The sequence below is a fragment of the Stylophora pistillata genome, chromosome 5 (assembly GCF_964205215.1).
Source record: "Stylophora pistillata chromosome 5, jaStyPist1.2, whole genome shotgun sequence".
Taxonomy (NCBI): Eukaryota; Metazoa; Cnidaria; class Anthozoa; order Scleractinia; family Pocilloporidae; genus Stylophora; species Stylophora pistillata.
In genome coordinates this window covers 37,281,876-37,304,380 of record NC_142523.1, presented here as the reverse complement: position 1 = coordinate 37,304,380, position 22,505 = coordinate 37,281,876, and the positions used below count along the sequence as shown (strand labels likewise).

The following is a 22,505-nucleotide window of genomic DNA, read 5'->3' as shown; positions in this document are numbered from 1 at the left end:
TTAACAAGCCTGATTGTTGTTTACTTTTGTGCCGACTTTGATTATACGGTTTTCAAGTGAGTTTCGCTGTAATGTCTGTTTTTCACTTTAGAGAATTACAATTAATCTTATTTTAATTTTACGCAATGTGAAATAATGTTGCGATTTACATGTAAAAAACACGCTTTCCATGATGATAGCTGACTCGCAATCGAAAATTAGATCCACGCCATTATCAGTAAGATTATATGTTTGACTACAGCATTACGACTGGATTATTTAGAAACGACTGCTCCGTTTCAAGATTTAAATCTTTGAAAAATAGTTCTTAGTGATGTTTCGTGTGACTCACTTGTTTCCAGAATTAGAAAAAGTCTGTCTTAAGTCTGAATGACTAATGTCAGCCCGTCAGATTCCAAAACTTCCTTACAAGACATAGGTTTTTATACTTCAAGGCATCTGCTGCTACTTAATTTAAAAATCACTCAAACAAATTTAAAACCGATTAAGGCAATTGGTTTAGGTAATAACATGATTTTGAGGGCAAGCTAGTGTTAATAAGCACAAGTAAATTTCTCAAAGACTTCAAATGGGCAAGTGCAATTTGTAGTCTTTGAAAAATGTACAAGTGCTTATTGACACCAAAACTGTTCATTTGTTCCTTGTTAATAATCTACATGAAAAAAGCATTGCCAAAAGTCAAGACAGCCAAATTTCGACAGCATATGCGCACTCTTTGTAATCTACAGTTGACTGTTACATGAAAAACACACCTCTTTTCAGCCAACCAGATGCATGTAATTTTTTCACCCATATTATTACAAGGAATACAATTTTAATTTTATCTAACTTCTCTGACATCTTTGCTTGTTTTGGTTAAAATTCCTCTTGTTTAACCAAGTTCAAGATTGGCATTGTAATAAGTCACAGCAAGTTTTTTCTGCTTGGATCTATAGCCCAAGTACAGTGTGCAAGCCATAAATCTAAGCAGAAAACACAAGGTTCATTAACTTACAGTAGAGACCAAGAAATTGAAGTCAGTGAGATACTTATTATGTCCTTAGGTTGAAAGAGAGGGGGAAGATTTGGATTCAAACAAACTTTTGAGTAATACTACAGAATACAAGGCCACTTGCTTGCATCTCATTGAAACACAATACCTCCTTCTGTGTTATGCCTCATTCTTCAAAGAATGCTGTCAAGGTGGACCTGTATTCTGTAGTTGCTCCCAGTGTTGAATATAGCAGGCGGTGTATTGAAATATAGTCTACTAAATTAGCCAATCATAATGCAGGCTCTAACTGCAAGAATTATGACAAGATCAATTACCCATACAAATGAAGTGAGCAGAAGTCTTTGGTAGTTTCCTATTATGTGCTTGGTTGAATTTGTATTTATAACTAACCTTGCCAATAGTACATGCATTTTGATATGACTGGTAATAATGATTATCAATAATTTAGTACTTTTTAATTAGAGTCATGGGATATTTGTTTTTCAGGTAGTGCCTTTTTCAAGAAGACCTTGCCTTTGTCCGAAGTCTTTGCAGTTGTGCCTCACAAGTTGAGGACTGTGCCATCTACTGAAGGAGAAATTGAGTTAACGTCACTTAGAAGTTCCTCATTCTATGTTTATGCTGTCAAGAGAACACGGAAACATAAGTGGCGTGAGAAACTGTTTGTGTTTGACTGCCATGATGAATGTTTGTGTGAAGAATGGATTGATAGTATAAAAAGCATTCTTTCAGGTATACGTTAGCTGTATTAATATTAAGCAAGTGTTAAAAAGTTATACTAACTGTTGATCACGAAAATGGTACTATAAAGTACCACGTTTTTCTACTGCAAGCATGATTTTTAGAGCTTGTTTTTCTGCCATCGAAATGGTTCAAATGGTGTTTTTGTTAAAACTACATGAAAAATTTCCTTAATGTATAGAATTTCTGAGGTGTCTTACAGATTTTCTCATCATCCTTCAAATATTTTTGGTTTGCAATGGCTCCATGTGTTTTCCCAAAAGAAATTAAGAATGAGGTTTATTACCTTTTAATTATTAAAATAAGTAAATCAAGATTGATTTTATTTTATAAATCTCTATATGCAGGTTTTAACAGACCCAAAAGATTACTTGTGTTTATCAATCCAATCGGGGGAAGAAGACTAGGTTGTAAAATATATACAGAACAGGTCCAACCATTATTTGAACTAGCCAACATCAAAGTTGATTTGATAGGTGAGTAGAAAGTAAAGTGTAGATTATGCAATTCCTTTGCACTTGAATGGTACATATAGTTAAATTTAAATACTTTAAGATCACAATTTTCTTGAATATTATTAAGTTCAAACCATGAGTAATTTCCCAGCCTTTTTTTACCACAATTGGCAGTAATGTCGCAATCTGATTGGCCAATTTGTTGTTATTGATAAGAGTGCAGACAGCACTGCTTGCGTCACTGTGTCAGGCAACAAGTCATGCACTATATAATAATGAGATTGAGAGCAATGTAACAATGAATGAAGTGATACTGATCCTAGAATATTTAACTTGTTATTTTATTCAGTTACTGAAAGAGCAAATCATGCAAAAGATTATCTTCTGAAGGAGGCATTGGAAAAAATTGATGGGTAAGTATAATAATTAAAGTAACAATGAACACTTTGTCTACTAATGTATTTGTGAGTGCAGTTAAAAAAGTGAAATTAAAATAGGCCATTTTACAGTTGTGTACTTAGTTGCCAAGCCTTTGATTCAGAGTGAGGCTATAGATGACCTTGTTGTGATAGAGACCTGTATCTAGTTAGCATGATAACAAAGTGATTTACATTTGAAAGGCAGCAAGGTTTGTATCATAACAATCCCTAGTCTCACTCCCGTTCAAAGGCTTGGCAACCAAGCACACAACTGTAAAATGGACTATTGAATTAGATAAAATTGCCATGGCCATGTCACAAGTTTCCAATTTAGTTGTCTGCCCTAAGCTTCACCAGGTTACAGTGTACAGAGTTGTGTTTGGTGCCCTTTACATTAGTCAGAGTTTTTAAAACAAAGGTAAATTCAGTATACCGGTATTTTCTTTTTATTACAGAATTCATAAAATCTTCTCTGAATGGGCCATTTTACAGTTGTGTACTTAGTTGCCAAGCTTCTGATTTGGAGTGAGGCTGAAGGTGAGCTTGTTGGAATGGAGACCAGTATTTGCTTAGCATGATAACAAAGAAATCTACATTTGAAAAGCAGCAACCTCTGTATCATAACAAGGTCACCCTTAGCCTCACTTCTGTTCAAGGGTGGGACAGCCAAGCACCCAGCTGTAAAATGGACTGTTTCAACTGAAGGACATATTCAGTAGAAAATAACACTTCTCTGAAGTTCATTTTTGCCTTTTTTAGAGAAAACCTGAGTGATGGTTAACTTGCTCAAATGTTTTTTTTTTTAATTTTTTTTTATTTTTTTTTTTTAGTGTCATCTCTGTTGGTGGAGATGGTATGTTTCATGAAGTTTTAAACGGTCTTGTAATACGAGCTCAGCAAGATGCCATGTTGGATTCAACATCCTATAACTTTCAACCGATACCTCTTAACCTTCCTATAGGCATCATACCGGCAGGTGAGTCAAGTATTTTCCAGTTATTGTATTTGATCATGACAGATAGGGTAACTTAGTGGTCAGTGCGTCAAACACAAGACCTCAATAAGTTGGGTTGAGAATTTATCCCTAAAATCATCCACACCATGGGATAAACTAACCTGCATGTTGGCCTTCATCATTAACACTACAGCACAAGTGTTTCTTTGCTAGCAAGTAAGATTTAGGCTTTGAACAAAGTGAGCCAGCAAGATGTTTGCATTAGTGACACTATTAGTTGTTTAAGTGTATAATTTTTCTCTGTTTTTATCAAAACAATCTCGTGTATTTTCATATTTCATCTCAGGTTCAACGGATGCTATTGCTTTCTGCACAACAGGAAATAACGATCCTGTCACTTCAGCCTTGCACATAATTTTAGGTCAGTGGAACAGGTATTCTTTTGTAGAAACCAAGATTTCTTAAAGTTGGAAATTATGAAAATTGAAGGCTATTAAAATGGATGTGTACCAACAGCTAGACTGCCTGTGTTAGCTAAGAAATATTTCGAGACAAGTAATTTTTGAATACTTCCTAATTTTGGTGTCAGATGCATGTGTACCAACAGCTAGACTGTCTGTGTTCTTACCTAAATAAGCTAAGAAATATTTCGAGACAAGTAATTTTTAATAGTTCCTAATTTTGGTGTCAGACGGTGCATACACCCGTACAAATCCCTCCCCCCTCCCCCCCCCCCCCTCCATGGTATCCGCCGCAACTCTGTCTAATTAACTGACAAAGTGATTTGCTATTTCTTTATTCAGGTGACAATCAGCCGCTTGATGTCTGCTCGGTCAAGCGAAAGAATGAAGTATTACGTTACAATGTTGCCATGGCAGCCTATGGATTCTTTGGTGACGTCATGCAAGATAGCGAGAAACTTCGCTGGATGGGTCCTAAACGCTATGACGTTTCTGGCTTTAAAAAATTCATGTCAAACCGGTAATTAAGATGAATTTCCCTAAAAAGTGTTTAAGACACCCTGGTTAAGTTTTCATTTGATCGGAATGTTCGCTTTTTTTTTTTCTTTCAAGTGTAGCAACGTCTCCATTGCCACAGTCATGATGGTTTAGCAATGTTTAATTTTTAATTTTTTCATGTCACCTTCTCAAACAATCAGATGCAAAGCTAAAAGCAGCTGGGAACAAGGAACTAATGAGAACTCAAAGTAAGAACCTGTTAGGGCGTGAAAATATCACAAGTCAAGCGCGGGAAAACGCAGATGCCGGCGATGCACTTGGTTTTAGCTTTGCACCTGATTGGTTGAGAGGATGGCGCGGAATTTTCTAGACCAATCACAAACACAGAGGGTAGCGAATGTTTTCTGGACCAATTACAGAACGGAGTGAGACAAACCAATCCAATCCTTCACGGGATTCCTTTCAAATCTCAATTGATAATTTGTCCATAAATTGCACGTAGCTGTAAATTTTTATAATTCAATTTTCCTCTGCGCAGGGGCTATGATGGTACAGTTACTTTTCTACCAGCTCAAACTGGAGAGAATGCGCCACGAGACAGAACAAGATGTCGGTCTGGGTAAGTGAGCTCTAATTCGCTCATGAGTCGATGTGCGGCGGCTTGTGTCTTGTTCTGATCTAATCTGAAAACAAAACTTGCCTCGCACTACTTTTTTGCTTTATGGATATATGTTTTATGTTGTCCAATGCCGGGTAGCGTTAACAAAAGCGTACAAAGAGAGATACAGCGCCTACTCAGAACAAAAGTATTTCAAATCGCCTACGAGAGGGTTCTCATTATTAGGGACTTAGGGACCTTAAGCAATCAGGAAGGCAACGCTAAGGAAGACGTCGATTAAAAAAATGAATTTCTACTTTTAATTAGAATTTCGAAAATGGCTGCAGGCGTTTACTGTCTCTTACGGCGCCACACCTCAACTTTAGCATAACATATATAAACAACGTTGAGTTCCAAATAGAAAATTAGACAGTTATCTTGTTAGATTAGAAAACTTTCGGTTCTTTGTTTTTATTTCAAGAGCGTTTATTTCTTGCAACTGACATTTTTTTCCTAATTCGTGTACTCTTTTTTCTGTAGCTGCAATGTTTGTAATGATTTTTGTGACTCAGGCCAGCAACGTGACCCTCAACAGTCCACAACAGGTTGGTTGGTTGGTTAGTATAGGTTAGATTGCTAACTTCAAACCTCCAGAGTTTTGAAGGCGAATGTTTTACCAATAAGTTCCAGAGAACTCGTCAATGAGCAAGGTCATAATCTAGGTTCGTATAAGGTCAAGCTCAGTATTTATTGAGAGCGTGCTTCGCGACCGAAAGAGAGGGTTGTTTAATGATGGGCTGGTATCTGGAGGTTGCACTGTATTACATGTTCATCCTGTAAAGTTCGGCCCTACCTCGAACTCCCACCTCGCCACACGAAATATAACAAGTTCCATATGGCGTCCCATTGGGGCCAAAATTCAACATTGCGATTTGACATTGTACTTTTAGTATTCTTCCTTATTTCGCGATTGGACATTCAAGTGTTTATTCCTTATGAAACTTTTTCTGATTCAACATTGTCTATTTTACATTTAAACTTCCAAGTTTCAAGTATTAAACATTGTACTTCTCGTAATCCCACTTTGTAGTTGTGGCAATGCAATATTTTTGTACTTATGGTATTGATATATTCAACATGCAGTACTTCGCGCTATTCAACATTCAACTTTCCGTCATCCAACTGCAACCCAGCTATTAACGAAGGAGCGCAGGCTCACTAAGGTCAAGTACCTCATGTAAGCCTCATAACTTCGTACGAGGTTATCTTGTGAAATGAAAATTGGACGATACCTCGTATTTACTGGACTGTGTTCATAATATCCTAGCTTAAACAATAGTATGTACCTGACACACTTAGTCCATATGACATCATTCTTCTCTTGACTGTTCTGCAACTTACTCCAAGCATAGTAGCAATCTCTTGCAATTTAAAACCTTGTTCAATTAAATATGAGAGCTGTTCTTTGCTTATCACGTACGAGGGTCGTCCACATCTACCATCTTGTTGCACGCTAGCGCTATAACCTTGAATCGGAAAAAGTTTCATAAGGAATAAAAACTTGAATGTCCAATCGCGAAATAAGGAAGAATACTAAAAGTACAATGTCAAATCGCATTGTTGAATTTTGGCCCTGATGGGACGCCATAGTTCCACCCTTGACCAGTTTGCTCCCTGGGCGGATGATGGGGTGAAATTGTCGTCTTGGGGACGAACGCATTGGGGACAAACTTGCTATGACTAAATTGCATAAATCGTTAGCCTTGGTCACGAAATAAAGAAGGCTGTGAGTCCTGGGTGTGGCACAGAGAAAAGAATGAGTGGTGTTCACCATGATCCTGTTTTATTTCTAGGTTGGCAATCTCTCAGAGGTCCCTTCATCAGTGTCATTGGTGCGAATATTTCGTGCGCATGCGCAAAGAGTCCGGAAGGCCTTTCTCCCAGTGCGCATCTAGCTGATGGCTGTTTGGATCTCATTCTTGTGCGACATACATCGCGCCTACAATACCTTAGACATATGATTAGAATCTCTTCTAAGGCAGATCAGGTCAGTATTGAAATTCTCTTTGCTCGCACTCGCTCATTGTCGCTCCCTTCTCATTTTTTAATCTCGTGCAACAGTTATTGATAAGTCTTGTGGTTTTTCTTCTCTCGCAAATAGTTTAACTTCGATTTTGTGGAGATTCATCGCGTCCGGGAGTTTTACTTCCGGCCTCTTAGTGAGGATAGTGAGCCTGGTGACGAAAACGACGGCATTGAAGAGACTGGAACTAGAGATGACGACGAAGAGCGGCTGGCCGCAAAAACGTCATCAGTGACGTCACGACCCCGCGCCAGGAGCGTTTGGAACGTGGATGGAGAGTTGGTTACACATCCTGCCATACACATAAAGTACGAACCTTTTCTATACATGCATTCCCATCACTTATCTGTTTGATATAAATACATTTTTGACCAAGTGTGAGGTCAAGATGACTGGATATTGGCCGAGTTCATCTTAGGCATCCAGTCAAACTCGAAGACCATAAAAACGCAAAAATAGAACGAGGCTAATATCCAACCATCTTGACCGAACAAGCATAGTCAGTAAAGGATTTATTATATTACAAAAAGAATTCGCTTTAATAAGAATCAAGAATAACTTGTTTTTTCGATAGCCGGGAAAAAAAAAACTAGTGTTTTTAGCACAATAAACCCAAGAGGGTCGTTTATTTATTTTATTTATTTCTATTTATTTATTCTATGTATTTTATTTATTTTTTGTTCTGACTGTCTTCTGCTGCTTTTTTGTGACTCCATCGCTGACATTGTTCAAAAGTTACGAAGTTTTTAAGTCCGCTCCACGAATATTTTTTTTGTTATGCGGGATCAAAGCGGGCAAACCCGCTCAGGTAGCCAATCATATCACAGGATTCGCTTCATATTGTCCACAGGCGCTGCGGGAACTATAATGCACTGACATTGAGGAAAGGAAACTCTGTCTTGGTCACTCATGGAAGTTTAAGGGCCAACTCTGTAATTTCCCAATCAACCAGAATTTGCTTCTTGTGATTTTGACCTTTTTTCCATCTCTTTTTTTTCAGGGTACATCGCCATCTTATTCGCTTATTTGCCCGAGGAATTGAAGAATGCGACGACACCCCATCTTGCACAGTTTGTAGAAGACGTTGAACGTAGCTTAAATTCAGACTTTTAAACAAATACAGGCGAGCGAGAGGCTCTTACTTTGTTCCGCCACAATTGTTATAGGCTCAGTAGCCGGCGATGCCCATTCTTATTTAGTATAGAAGATTTGTACGGGTCCTAAGGTACCATTAATAACGCAACTGCGACAGCCAATTAAAAAAAAAAAGGCGCGAATAACAGAATGAACCGATGACAACTGCAGGAAAATACGCGGGAAGTGACGCGTATGACGATGCCGTGACCGGTTTTGATTTTGCACCATGTGATTGGTTGACTAGTTTTCTAAACCACTGACTTATTATTTAAGAGAAATTTCCAAGAGTTTCAAACACGCGACGGCCTTACAAATGACCTTAGACCTCCGATTAACTGGCTTTTATTGAAACCCTTCAGTTTCGACGCCAGTCATAAAATTCGTTCCATGACGAAACTGATCAAATCGTTGGAGCGGAAAATATACACAAGTTATTTTTTATACTTGCTGTTCTAAGGGCAGACGTTTCTTCTTGGTAATTTGTGGTTTTAGAGCTGACATGTCGAGCGTTAGTTCTTCGACAGAGCAAATGACGAAGGACTAACGCTCGAAACATCAGCTTTAACTCTTTACCAAAATCTAATACGCATGTCAGACATCTTTTTCCGCTGGTCGGAATTGCATGAATAGCTTTTTCTGCCTCTGAGCGACGTACTTTCTTTCAAAAGTCAATACTTATTAGTCTCTTATTCAAATAAATTAAGGTATAAAAATAAATTATCGGGTGTTAAGACAAACTCAGCAAGTAAAGTGATTCATCAAATGTTTCCCTAGTAGGCTGGAAAGGTAGTTTAATGAAAGCCCAGTGGATTTCAAAACCTAGGGGCTCTAGAGACGAGAATGCTTCCGATATAAAATTGAATTGAAATCATTTTTTGTTTGTATGTGTCTTTTTCGATAATTTGTTGCTGTATGCAGAGTTTGTGAGACTATTTACATTCTACCGTTCAGCAATTAGAATTTTCGGGAGTTTGACTCTGCCGACTGGCAAGTTGTTGTTTTGAACAATTTTTTACGGTGGGTCATGTTGTATTGCTAAACGAAAGCGGATAAACGACGAAAGACAGCAAAAGCGCGGGCAAAGAAATTCGAAGGAATGTTATCACGTGCGTTTGCCTTTTGTGCTGACATCTTTTTAATCACGTGACCAAAAGCGATCACTTTTGTCGCTAACGGCGATCGTGACGCACCTCTCCGGAAAAACAGTCAACTTATTTCGGTAGTTGGGGAAATGCAGCGTGTTTTTCACGCCAAAAATATAATGGCCGTTTGGGTAAATGGAATTAAGTCTTATTTACCATATGTGTAAATAGAAAATTGAGTACAATGATGACAGATTTTAACTGTAAAAGCATCTCGAACTGTCCGTAAATATTGTCACGAAACTCTACCTTGTCTGTCATAAATGATAACTTTTTACTTCGAAGAAATTCAATGATATGGGTTTATCATTTGAATATGGATAGATTGGGTTTCGAGACAAACTCTAATTTATTCAGGATTGCCCACGCCATGCTATGGTTATTCAAATTACATCTTTTCTGTCTTTTCATTTAATAACTCATTTAAAACTGCGATTCCCATCTGCCAAAGCGTGAAAAGCTTTCCTCGCTTTCTAACAATAGTATTCTTTTTAAAGCGCGAGTTAAAATACAGGAATGGAAAAATTGAAAGTACAAAATGTTGTGGAAAATGTTGTTCCGTAAAATAATCGCCCCTTTATACGTAAAGTGATAGTTGCCAGGGTCACCTCTCAAAATGATGGGCCTCCGGTTAATTAATAACAGACAGCGCATTGATTTTTCTTCGGTTATTGCTATTTTATTGAAAAGGTAATTCCTGTAAATTTTTGTCAAATTTTTTAATCTTTTACCCCAAGGAAACGTCTGCCAACATCGAAGGAGTCTACGCAATTTTTCTTTTCAATTTAAAATTAGATGATCTTTGTTTTGAGAGCAGCTATTGTCTACAGCTCCTTGTGGCGAACATCCGTCAAAATCTGCAATTCAAATTTTCTTCAATTTGCTTTAAGCGGAGAAAAGAACAAGAAGTATTTTCGCGTCAGCGACTCTTTCTCCGAACGGTCGTGTTTTCTTCCACGACGATGCCGTGAAAATGAAGGCATTGGCAAGTTTGACCTTGAAAAGGCCTTGAAGAACAACGTTTTAAACCATGTGGGGTCGCATAAAAGAGATATTCTGTTATTTCAGTCCTAATGTTGGTAGTAGAGAAACTGATCCCTCTTCAAGCGCGAGCTGGGTGAATACGCTGTGTTTCTTTATTTTCGGCACTCTCAGTTTTTTCAATCAAGAATTACTCTACACAGCCTCCGAAGATATCCTGAGCGGACGAAAACTTCCGACAGCTACAATTCTAGTGTGTTTTGTAACCCCACTGATGGTTACAAAAATATTCGCGCCATGGTTTATACAAAAGATTCCTTACTTGGTGAAAGCTTCGTTCATCGTTCTATGTATGACTTTCGGACTGGCTCTAATCGTCTTCGTGGAAGATATACGAGCAAAACTTGTGGGAATCGCTTTAAACGCCATGGCTACAGGTGTTTCTGAAGTGGTATTCCTCGCTTTGACTTCGTTTTATCCACAGATAGCCATTAGTTCGTTCGTCGCTGGCACTGGTACGGCTTCGTTGATTTCTCCTCTTTATTACACAAGTAAGTGAAATATTCTCAGTTTATCGATCGCTTTTGTTTCATTCAGATATTTTCCGTTGAATAATATATTTGGAAGTCATGAACGAACCATTCTCGTTCAATTTAAATTTTTCAAGCGTTTAGATCAGCGAGAGCCATTTCATTTAATATCAACAAACTTGAATCATTAATCTTCAACGGACAATAATTCTTTTTTTATCATGTTTGCTATCTCAGTTTCGAGGGACGCGAAAATGGAATAATTCATTTCACAAATAAAAAAAAAAAAAATCGGGCAATGAAACAGCTGTTTTATTTTAAATCTACTTCCACGGTAAGAGTCTTTGTGTAAGCGCATTCATGCAATCGTTACGCCCGCTCACTTATAACCCTTCTGGCTTAACCTTTGCATTTCTCGTTTATTCTAACAGACGAATAATATTTTTTGCTTAGGTAGTTTTAGTTAGGAAAGAGTAAGTCTGATCTGCTAATCTCAGCTGTTTTTGTTTTGTGCCAGCGTTTGTCTGCCCTTTAAAAGTACTCCTCGTCAACGAACCTTCTGCATTTTCAAAAATTTCGGATTTACCAAGACGACGCTCTGAACGTTGAAAAAAGAGAGTCGTTACTTCTGGCCATTTTGGAAATACGCGTGTTTAATCATGATTTTAAAAGGCCTCATGGTGACAGAATGTGTTTAATTCTTGATTTTAAAATCTAAACAATCGTAAGCCCACAACTGTGGGTTATATCTTTTAAAAGCGGCTGTTTTAATCGATTGACACGGTTCAGTGATTTTTCCTGTTTTCATATTTGCTGGACGTGTGCCATCTTGTATTGGAAACTGAAGAAAACATAATCATATATTTTCTCTTGATTTGGAAATATTTCGTGGCAATGCCATAGGATAGGGAGAATTCGTTGGGAGCTCAATCCAGAATTAACGTTGAAAAAAATTCATCAATTAAGACATTCTGATGGCTTGTCTAACATCTAACAATTCATGTAAATTTTTCACTTTTCATGACACCAGGATCAAACTTATACTGATCGACTGGCACATAATTTTTACGACATTGATTGCGAGGGTTTTGCCACCAAAATTCATCCATCATATTTGCTCTAATAATTCTTCTTTACTGATAAGTTTTTCTTCCCCCGCTGGTATCTTTTTTATATATTTATTTATTTTTTTATGTAATAAACCTGCGTGTTTTTTCCGTTCTTGATATCCACGACACCAGCAATGTTGCCATAAACCGATTTCAAAATCTTTGAATATTTGCTGGAAAATAAAATGAAACTGCTCGGGAGCCACGAGAATTTTTCTTAGCGTCTTTAGCTTAGTCCTAGAAATGTTAAATTGTGCGAATGTTTCCTTCTAGTGATAAGACACTCTCAACATGGAAGCAAGCCTGAGAAATTTAGATTAATTATACCGATCAAACCATGATCAGTTTTCTCAAAATTTGGGCTTTAAATTTCCTTATGATTTAGAGCTGTTTCCAATTCAGTGTCAGAATCGATCCAAGATTGCAATGGTTTTGCTTTTATTAGTTCGATCTTTGATTGGTACAGAAAACTCGTACCATTATCTCGATCAACCGATGCAGAACTAAAACCAATCACGACATTTTGTCGCCCACGTTTTCCCGCGCTTTGGGTAATTTGGCTGCTTTTGCTTTCAGTTCTCGTTGGCTCTGGAAGGTGTTTTCCTTTCTTTTGATTGGGTTTAGATTTACGACGCTAATTCGGAGAGCGCTCTGAATCAGAAGTTTGGAATTGAAAACTGACCAAAAAAAAAAAAAATCTCGACTCCTCTCTTCTCAGAGTTCGCGATCGTTGAATTTACGCCACGACCCGAACGAATAGCTTCTTGAAAAATACAAAATTGCTCAAATCCTAAAACATTCATTAAATAATGGTTTGTGGCTAATATTGTTAAATCGGTGAAGCAAACGATTTTTGTCTAGTTTCTCCTCTTGCTCCTCTTTCCAATTTTTTATTTTTCGGATTTTTCCTCCCATCTGTATAGATAGAGGCCTCAGATCACAAATTATTCTCATCGATCCGACCAAACATTTTTAATCTTAAAAGAAGGATAACTCAGACATTAGCATAAGGAAAGGAAAGGAAATGAACCCCCAACTAAAGACGCTCTTGATTGTTAGACACGAAGGCGCGCTATAAAAAGAGCCTTAAGTCCCACTGGACCATTTGTCAATCAACCGTCGTGTGATGTAGAACTCTCAGAGTCAAGTCAGCTTGAGCTACAGCTACTCCAAAGCAGTGAACAGCGGGCGCATTCCTCAAAATTGTCTTATGTCTTCATCACAATACAAGAATTTTTGAGATTTGTATTTCCTTTCTCCAATGGAAACTGTCTTTATTTGTGGCGGTAAATTTGAGATCGAAGTAGGTGGTTCGCACGTTACGTCATGCCACCATGCTGGTGGAAGTAAACAATAGATATCTCATTAGCTCCTTTTGTTCGTCTACCAGCATTTAAATTTGACCCGCACACGTCAACGGTGAGTGACAAATGAGCTTAGGTCTTCCCAGGGAAGACTTCCTTATATAGCGCGCCTTCGTGTTTAAACAAATTTTCCTTGTCAGCACCTCTGCGGAAACATGTAGCGAACAGTTTGGAGAATATGCATACTGATGTCAGAGTATAAAGGTTTATAGGAAGGGAAGGAAAGGTCTGTACCCCTACATCCCTCACCTAAATCGGCCATCGCATGATTTGTACATATCGTTATTTTCTTTTTAGGTCTGACCACATGGGGTTGCGTCTCTCCCAAAACCGCCATCATGATTACGATCCCCTTGCCTGTGCTCATCTTGGTCTTCTATGCAGTATTGGACAAGGAATATATTGTGAGTGCTGCATACACCAAGCCCACTGAACACGAAGCGGTAGAATATTCCATGGTAGGATCCACGAACCCAGACACGGAACAGACCCCGACAGTCCCCCAACGACAACCATGTGGCGAGAAGCTGAGAATCGGCGCAAGAATCCTGCCTTTCATAATCCCTCTATTTGTTAGTTTCTTTGCTGAGTACATGTCTAACTCGTCCGTGGTGACAACAATCGCCTTCCCGAAATCGCATATTCATCCGCGGGACCACTTCTTATACTACTCTCTCTCCTACCGAATCGGCAAGTTTATCGGTAGGAGCTACCTGTTCGTGTTTGCATGTCTCCCTCCAGAAGCCACTGACTTTCTGAAGTGTGATCGGACTTGGATTCTGGCAGCATTGGAGATGTTGCACTTGGTGTTCTTCCTTTTGGAGTCATGGTACCATTTTTTGCCATACATCTGGATAATGATCTCCCTTTGCTCCACTCTTGGGCTCTTTGCCGGTATGATTGTCCTCCACTCACCCCATGCCGTCGCGCGGTACACCACGCCCGAGGAGAGAGAGTTCGCCCTGGGACTGCTAACTGTGGGTAACGCAATCGGGGGCTTCTTGGCGGGATTAGTTGGCTTGTTCATGGAACCGTATCTTGAGAACGAGTGCATCCAACATTTCTCAGCCAGCAGAGAGTTCTGTTTTACGCGGATGCGGAATACTACAGGATGGGACAGTAATTTCCATTGTTAGATTTCAAATTCAAAGAAAGGAATACGTGTTGTTTTTCTTTTACGAAATTATGTAAAGAAAAGTTCAGTTGCATGCGCTTCAATTTACACCCAGCCTCGTTTACAGGATTTGGCTAAATATGGCGAAAAGATAATGCTTAGCATATGTTTTGCCAGGGGGGGGGGGGGGGGGGTTGGAGGTGAGAATGTACGTTTGCGCATGTTCATTATTGCAAATCATAAAATAATGTTTCAAGAGCCATAAGTCACGAGGCAGATGCATAAGACTGACAAAATATGAATAATGACAGGGTGGTTACGGCTGAAAAGAAGTGGCCACGGTTATTTATTTATTTATCTATTTACATGAAAACAAAATGGAATCTAAGCTCCACAATAACTTCAGGGTAAGTTAATTTTTGTTAACAGTTTTAAGGGGTAGCAGATGTTACTAAATACACAAAATAGAACCAGAAAGGGAAGAAGGCAGGTGATAGAAATAGGAAATAGATTGACCGTGTATAATTGAGTTGAAAAAAAAAGCTATATGTAGAATTTTTGAAAATTAATTTTAAGAGTTTTTTTCTGTGTCTTAACGTCACCCAACATTTTGCAGGGAGACTTTGAAAATTGCTTTTAAAAAGTGTGAAAAACTTTTTCCACCAACACTTTGTTTTCAGTTGACAAGTTTGCACATCCACGGGAGCCTCTATCTCTAATTTTGCATTGAGTTAGGTATACTAAAAAAGAAAAAGATTGTCGTAACTCTCTCTTGATTGGTTCTTAGTAGGAATCGAAACTTCCTCTGGGAGCCTCGTTAATTGGGAAAGGATTGAATCCAAGGTCTCGTTTGGAAGAGGGCCTAATTGTAGTAACAGTTAGAATTTTAGAAATTTTACGACTGACAGTTAAATTGCTCTTCATTTTACGACTAACGTATAGCCTCATTAAGACCCTCTCGGAAGATAGAGGCTCCAATTGATGGGCTCCTGATTGCAGCGAATTTTAATTTTAATTTCTATCTTTGTTTCGTTTGAGTTTGATTATTAGTATGAAGTGAAGATATGGATACACGAATAAATGTAGGATGAAATAATGCTGAGTTTGTTTTGGTTCGAGCTATCAGAACAGAGGGCTATCTTCGTTTGAGCGCAGTATATAAGCGAAACCAAGCTAATAACATGATAATGAACCCTTTACACTTAACATCGATGTCAATATTCTTCACACTTTTCTCTCTAAACTTCCATTGGTGCTGAAAAGAAGAATTCATTGAACAATCAAAGCTTCTCAGGCTGGCGAGGATTTCCTTTTTTCTCTTTGGGTCCATCAGCCCGACCCTTTACCAGCAATTAATGTTGGACGACTGTTGGGGAGCTTTGGGGCTTTAAAACGTGGTTATCGGAGGCTTGATAGAACGCGTAGATTACATCAGCAAGCTGTGGAAGTTCTGAACAAAAATAACATTCGCCCCATGCCGTTACAAATATCGCCGTAATGGGCATTCCGTTCCTTGAACTTACCACTTACACAATTTTATTATGATCATGTCGTCATGGCACCTTCCCACAAACACAAGCCTCCTTGTTTGCTAAGCGTTAAAAGACAGAAACAGGTGTCCTTTGCTTTCTTTATTACCACATTTCTAATTATAAAGAATATATTCAATGGACACTCTGTACCTTGCAACAATAAGTTTTACTATTTCATCATTTCTACATTGCCGTGTTAAACAACGTATCTGCACTTTGTGTTCTTTTTCTCGAGAGGGAAAAGGGGGCGTTTTTCCAAAGAAAACGTTGGTAACATTAACACTTACAATAAACATTCTTTTGGAAATTGCTTTCCACCGACCCATAGCAGTGGTTCTATGAGAATCTATTTACTTCTGTAAGATTTTAAATAATGCAATTGAAAAAGGGTCTCAACTTACGGGCAACTGTTAAGATTTTGCTCCATGTATGGCTAACGGTTAAAATTTTGGTCATTTTATGGCCAATTATTAAGATTTTTGTTTAATCCTCTGATTTACGCTGTTAGGGAAAGAACTTTTCGCATAGTTTTCTTGCAGTTGTTACTACGAAAGACAATTTCAGAAGCTAAAGAAATCAAAAGACGAATCTTCTGCAGTTCAGAGCAAATTCCAGGGTGTGTTATTGACCAACAACCACCTGGAGGGGGCCAGCTGCGGAGAGAAGCAAATTAAAAAGATGAAGCCGAGCTTGTAAACGAACGGTTGAAACGTAGACAAGATATACCAGCCGAATTATTAGACAGGCGACATGTTGATAGTGATGCGTAGGTAGCATTTGGAAGGTACTTTACCCATCAACTAATTAAACTTTGAGAGAGTCTCGTAAAAGACTGCATGTTTCATCACCGTAATTTTTCGATAGGTGAATAAATATAGAGTGACACTGAGTGCACGGGGACGAGAAGGAAGCTCGTTTAGCACTTTCATGGAATTCCCATTCTTAGCTTCGGACATAAAGTCTACAGACTTCTTGGAGCACATTTTTCCCCGCCATAGCTCGTCAAAGCACGAAATTGGATCTCTTCCCGAAACCTCGAAATCAAAAATCCTCCGAGGCGATATTAAGTGGTCCCTAACATCGCTAATTTAAAAAAGCCTTACTAATATCGACGAAGGAAATCCATCTTTCTTTTATCTTTTTAAGGCCTACGTATCTCACTTAGAACAGTGAATATTTCTTTCCCAACCGGAAATATTCTTATGCCTGGTAAAACAGAACTTTTTGCTTTTTGAGAACTGCTTCACGCAATGCTCCATGAGATATGATTCCACAGTCAACCCAACCAATCCTCCCGCAAATGCGCCCACAGAGTTACCGGCTGTTATCAGTCCCAGGGCAAACTCTTTCTCCTCGGGCTCAACGTACCGCGCAACGGCATGAGGTGAGTGCACAGCTATCATGCCGTCGACCAAACCAAGAGTGAAACAAAGACAGACTATTATCCAAATAAACGAGACAAAATGGTACCATGATTGGAACAAGAAGAAAATCAGTTGCGCTATTTCCAACACGGCGAAAATCCACGTTTTGTCACAGAATATAACCTCCGTGAGGTCTATCGATAGCCAAGCGAATAATAACAAATAGCTCCTCCCTAGAAACTTGCCGATGTAGTAAGAGAGTGAGTAATAAAGGAAGTGATCTCGCGGGAGAATTTGAGAATTAGGAAAGGCGATCGTAGTAATCACAGAGGAATTAGCCAGATACTCCGCGAAAAAACTCAAAAACAGAGGAATGATGAAGCGAAGAATTTTTCGACCAGTCTTCAATTTTTCGGCATAAGACAGTCTTTGGGAAGTTTCCAAGACCTCATCAATGGTGTCGGCAGTGTTCTTTGTTTTTTCATGCTCCTTAGTGCCCAATCCTTCTCCGTTCGAGATGATTTCCCTGTCTAGCGCCGCGTAAGACACTAAGATTGTCAAGGGCAACGGAATCACGATCATCATGGCGTTCTTAGGAGACTCCGCACAACTCCATGTGGTAACACCTGAAAAGGATGATGTCCAAAAAAAAAAAAAAAAAAAAAAAAATGCGTGATTCTTAATTCAGTTTTGAAATATGGATATTTCTCAGGTGTTTCGTCAAGATGGGCTCCTGGTTTCGTGTAGTAATCCAAGTGACAAACGAACATGATATTCATTCTGGCGAGCGCAGGATTTTGGTTAGACGGGTAAGACAGATCCTACAGGCATTTAGGAAGGGATGGGACGAGGTTGTGAGGGTAGGGAGGGGGAATGAAAAAGGACGTAAAGGGAGGGGGGGCAGGGAGAAAGTGAAAATTCGGTAAATAAACATGCTTATCTTACCCTATCCTGAGTGTCTTGCAATTTTTCACACTTTGTAGAAGTCATCAGAATTTTTAATAAGAATTTTTAATAAGAGAGTGGCTCGCTATCAGATTTTAAGACCTGTATAAAGACACCTTTTTAACAAATTTTATAATTAGACTATTGCTTAGTGAGTTAACTGGTTATTTAAGAAGTTAGCAAGGCCGCTAGATAGCTGGTTAGTGAATTAGTTGATTAATTAATCAGCTGGTTAGTTAGTTAGTAAATTAGTTAATTTCATTATAAGTTTACAGTTTTTACTCTCATTATTACAGATTACCTTATTAGTTAATGAATAAAGGCTGATAGCTTCTAAAGAAACTGTTTGGGGCTGCATCGTTGGGGGTAACGAAATAATTTGAATATATCAACAAAGTTGAAATGGTAAATTGGCCACCGTTACGATTATAAAAGCTGACGTTTCGAGCGTTAGCCCTTCGTCGGAGCGAATGCCGAGAGGCTAACGCTCGAAACGTCAGCTTTTGCAATCGTAACGGTGGCCAATTTACCATTTCAACTTTGTCGATATATTCAGATTATTACCTTATTAGTTAGTTTCTTTTACTCATATTTCAGAGATTTTTACGTTCTATAAATTTTATCGGTGTGATCTATAACTCTACTGTACAGCGCTATTGAATGGTGATAGAAATAGCGCCATGTAAATACCGTATTATTATCACATATTATTATTATCATAATAAGACTTGTCGCACTTTGTAATAACGCTTGTAGCACTATACTTGTTTGTAATCATTACTGATATTATTATTATTATTAATATTATTGTTTCGCCCATCCCCTTAGAACAAAGTCTGAGAAGATTTCACTTACTCGTGTAGTAAAGTGGAGAGATCAACGCAGCCGTACCGGTGCCAGCGACGAACGAACTGATGGAAATCTGAGGATAAAACGAAGCTAAAGCAAGGAATACCACTTCAGAAATTCCAGTTGCCATCGCGTTTAAAGCAATTCCCACAAGTTTAAGTCGTATGTCTTCCATGAAAACAACCAGAGCCATTCCAAGCGTCATACAAAGGACTATGGAGAAGACTTTTAATAAGTACGAAATCCTCTCTACAAACCACGGCGCGATAATTTTCGTGGTCATCAAAGGTGTTACATAACAGACCAGAATTGTAGCTGAGGGTAGATTCCGTCCGCTGAGAATATCCTGCGATGCTATAAACAGCATCTCTTGGTTGAAGAAGGTGATCACACCAAACGTGTAAAAGCAGAAATTGTCCATGATCCACCTTTTTTGTGTGTGTCTAGGAATCAATTAGTGCATTGGCATCGTTGGGGTCCGAGCAAATATAACGGTCGCACATATCCAACGGACCGGCTACTATTTTCTCCTGTGGGAGGTGGGGGGTTTATGGAGGATTTTGATTGCGTCATGATAAAATTTATCTGATCCCCCTTAAGGCTCTGTAGTTTTTCAATGGTCCCCCCCTCCATTAACAGTTAATTTCCAGTCTATTTTCTATAGTGCTCTCTTTATATTCTATTAGCGACGACTAATTCCCCCTCAGTTACTCCTAAAAATCACGTGAGCCCCACAAACCTTCCACCCTCTCTCCCACTGCTATAATTAATCAATATAATGGTCCCTAAAACACCTGGTACCTGTAATTGCCTGTTGTTGTAATTAGTACCCGCTGCCTGCCTTTGTCGCAATTTTGGCATAAAGCTGTCGGTAATTCTTGTTCGTATTAAGGTGAGAAATTTTTCTGTTTTGGAAGCATTCAGGTTGAACCGCAGGATGCCACTTTACTGGACAGATTTATCAACTAATGTATGACTTTTCTCGGAGAAAAAAAATAATTTATTAGTAAAGGTACCTGCCCCCCCATCCCTTAAGGTTCCAAAAAAACATTAAGTTGGAACCAAGAGCTCTATAGTTGGAGCATTCAGCTCTTAAACTGAGCCTATGTCATGGAATTTTCAGAGAATGGTTTATTTTGAGACTATCTTTTCCCGGGAAATAGGCCACTCGAGCTCACATAGTCACGAGTCAAGTTATAACTACGCGCTATTGAATCGTGACTGGTCGAACGGCGTTTAGGGGGGAATCCCATTTCGTGTAAATTCAAACTAAAAATAGTCTAACGTATGATGCACGATCCTCGCAGTAGAGAGCGCTATCTACGCAATAGCGAAAATCAGACCTGAAAAAAATCAGGCCTGTACGGGATTCGAACCATTGACCTCTGCGATACTAGTGCAGCGCTCTACCAATTGAGCTAACAAGCCAACTGGGAGCAGGCCGTTAAATTGATTCGTAATAAACCCGTGATGATAAATCAGATACAATGTATATATGAAGTTCATATATTTTGAACTGCGATATTAGATACGTATGATGCACGATCTTCGCAGTAGAGAGGATAGCGCTCTCTACTGTGAGGATCGTGCATCATACGTATCTAATACCGCAGTTCAAAATATATGAACTTCATATATACATTGTATCTGATTTATCATCACGGGTTTATTACGAATCAACTTAACGGCCTGCTCCCAGTTGGCTTGTTAGCTCAATTTGTAGAGCGCTGCTCTAGTATCGCAGAGGTTAGTGGTTCGAATCCCGTACAGGCCTGATTTTTTTCAGGTCTGATTTTCGCTATTGCATAAATAGCGCTCTCTACTGCGAGGATCATGCATCATACGTATCTAATACCGCAGTTCAAAATATATGAACTTCATATATACATTGTATCCAAAAATAGTCTTGTCTGTGAAAACAAAGTGAAATAAACAAAGGCAGGTGAACGCTCCAAGCAGTGGGCTCCTGTTGGATCGCAATGACCAGATTGGTCTGTAAAAAATTATTGTATCTTTCTGTCAGAAATTCTGGTTTTTGTTGACATGTGTTGAGCTTCGGTAATAATATTCTGTACTATTTTGGATATGACCGACCAGGTCGAGCAACTCTGATAAATCAATTTTTTTTCACGAAGGGAACTACAGCTGACTAATGCTTGTTGCATATAGCTCAGACAACCTCGTTCCCAAGTAATCTTCGCACTTTCTCGAGGCAGAAGGAGAGAGCACCATGGGAACGAGGTTGTAGCACAGGTAGCTCACATTCACACTTTTGACCACAGTACACCCCAACTCTCCATTGGAGGATATTATTGTGAAGCACTGTATGGGAGTATAGGCTCCGCTCTGTAACTCCGTACATAATGCAACAAACAAACTTTAACCTTCACACAGTACCGTTTGTGTTATTTTAGTCCACTGGTAGCGATTTCAAGCCATTTCGTCAAACATGAGCTGAGAACTCAACCCTCAACCCTAAACTCTCTGGTGGTGTATCTTAGCTGAGATTTCATCTTTCTTTTCACAGGACCTGGATATGAGTCAAATGTTTTCCAAAGGGCACCCCCAACAGTCATAATTCATGCGAGTTTGGTTAGCTCATGCTGTAGAGCGCCGCTTTGCCGCGCGGGAGGTCATAGGTTCAAGCCCCAGACCGGAGCAACACACAGGGTCTTAAAATAACTGTGGAGAATGTGCTGCCTTTGTTATGACATCTTCAAATGGTTAGACATTCTAGTCTTCTCGGACAAGGACGAAAAACCGTAAGCCCCTTCTCCTGAAACTTCTTTGTACCGGTTAGCAGGGTACGTTAAAGAACCCTCACGCTTATCGCAAAGAGTAAGGAATATAGTCCTGGTTTTGTGGTCTGGCTTTCATTCTGATATTGGGGGCATGTGCAAAAATATCCTTTCAAAATTCTAAACTGCTCGATACAGTCTGGCCAAAGTTCCCTGCAAAGTTTTGTAAAGTGCCATGAGCCATAGGATAGCACGCTAAAGAAATCCTTTATTCGCATTATTACTCAGTTTTACACTACCACGTATTTTTTCTTTTGGAAAAATCTGCTTTTTGTCACCCTTTTCATTTTCTTTTCAAAGAGGAATATGGATGGAGTTTATTTGCTTTATTATAGTTAGGGAGTTACGGAGCGGAGCCTACACCCCCATTCAAAGCTTTATAATATTATCCTCGCATGGAGAGCTTGCGCACCCAGCGTTATGAAAGCTAACTGTA

The 22,505-nt window shown here is 39.0% G+C and overlaps 3 protein-coding genes across 3 annotated transcripts in view; 2 read left to right on the top strand and 1 right to left on the bottom strand.

The window, feature by feature from the left end:
• Positions 1-9,212, top strand: part of LOC111342301 (ceramide kinase) — a 9,623-nt gene extending 411 nt beyond the window's left edge. The window contains exons 2-12 of the mRNA XM_022949365.2: positions 1,481-1,726; positions 2,083-2,211; positions 2,540-2,603; positions 3,440-3,585; positions 3,911-3,985; positions 4,368-4,545; positions 5,062-5,142; positions 5,662-5,726; positions 6,975-7,168; positions 7,283-7,512; positions 8,205-9,212. Of these exons, the coding sequence (XP_022805100.2) occupies positions 1,481-1,726; positions 2,083-2,211; positions 2,540-2,603; positions 3,440-3,585; positions 3,911-3,985; positions 4,368-4,545; positions 5,062-5,142; positions 5,662-5,726; positions 6,975-7,168; positions 7,283-7,512; positions 8,205-8,292 (1,496 nt within the window). The 3' untranslated portion in view covers positions 8,293-9,212. The remainder of the gene's footprint in view (positions 1-1,480; positions 1,727-2,082; positions 2,212-2,539; positions 2,604-3,439; positions 3,586-3,910; positions 3,986-4,367; positions 4,546-5,061; positions 5,143-5,661; positions 5,727-6,974; positions 7,169-7,282; positions 7,513-8,204) is intronic.
• A 144-nt stretch (positions 9,213-9,356) lies between these two features.
• Positions 9,357-15,675, top strand: LOC111342302 (uncharacterized). Its single transcript, XM_022949366.2, has 2 exons — positions 9,357-11,015; positions 13,765-15,675. The coding sequence occupies exons 1-2, from the start codon at positions 10,514-10,516 to the stop codon at positions 14,601-14,603; spliced, it is 1,341 nt and encodes a 446-aa protein (XP_022805101.1). The 5' UTR covers positions 9,357-10,513; the 3' UTR covers positions 14,604-15,675.
• A 110-nt stretch (positions 15,676-15,785) lies between these two features.
• Positions 15,786-19,742, bottom strand: LOC111342293 (uncharacterized). The gene is made up of 2 exons (XM_088760232.1): positions 19,278-19,742; positions 15,786-18,103 (listed from the first exon to the last, which is right to left on the bottom strand). Exons 1-2 carry the CDS (start codon positions 19,690-19,692, stop codon positions 17,271-17,273), a joined length of 1,248 nt encoding a protein of 415 aa, XP_088616358.1. The 5' UTR covers positions 19,693-19,742; the 3' UTR covers positions 15,786-17,270.
• Positions 19,743-22,505: the final 2,763 nt, after the last annotated feature.

What these genes read in the sequence shown, in the direction of transcription:
- LOC111342302 (XM_022949366.2), top strand. Translation starts at nt 10,514, where the DNA reads ATGTGGGGTCGCATAAAAGAGATATTCTGTTATTTCAGTCCTAATGTT. An exon ending in TTCTCCTCTTTATTACACAA is followed by an intron (nt 11,016 to 13,764) that starts GTAAGTGAAATA and finishes TTTTCTTTTTAG; the next exon opens with GTCTGACCACATGGGGTTGC.
- LOC111342293 (XM_088760232.1), bottom strand. Translation starts at nt 19,692, where the DNA reads ATGGACAATTTCTGCTTTTACACGTTTGGTGTGATCACCTTCTTCAAC. An exon ending in CTCTCCACTTTACTACACGA is followed by an intron (nt 18,104 to 19,277) that starts GTAAGTGAAATC and finishes CATCCTTTTCAG; the next exon opens with GTGTTACCACATGGAGTTGT.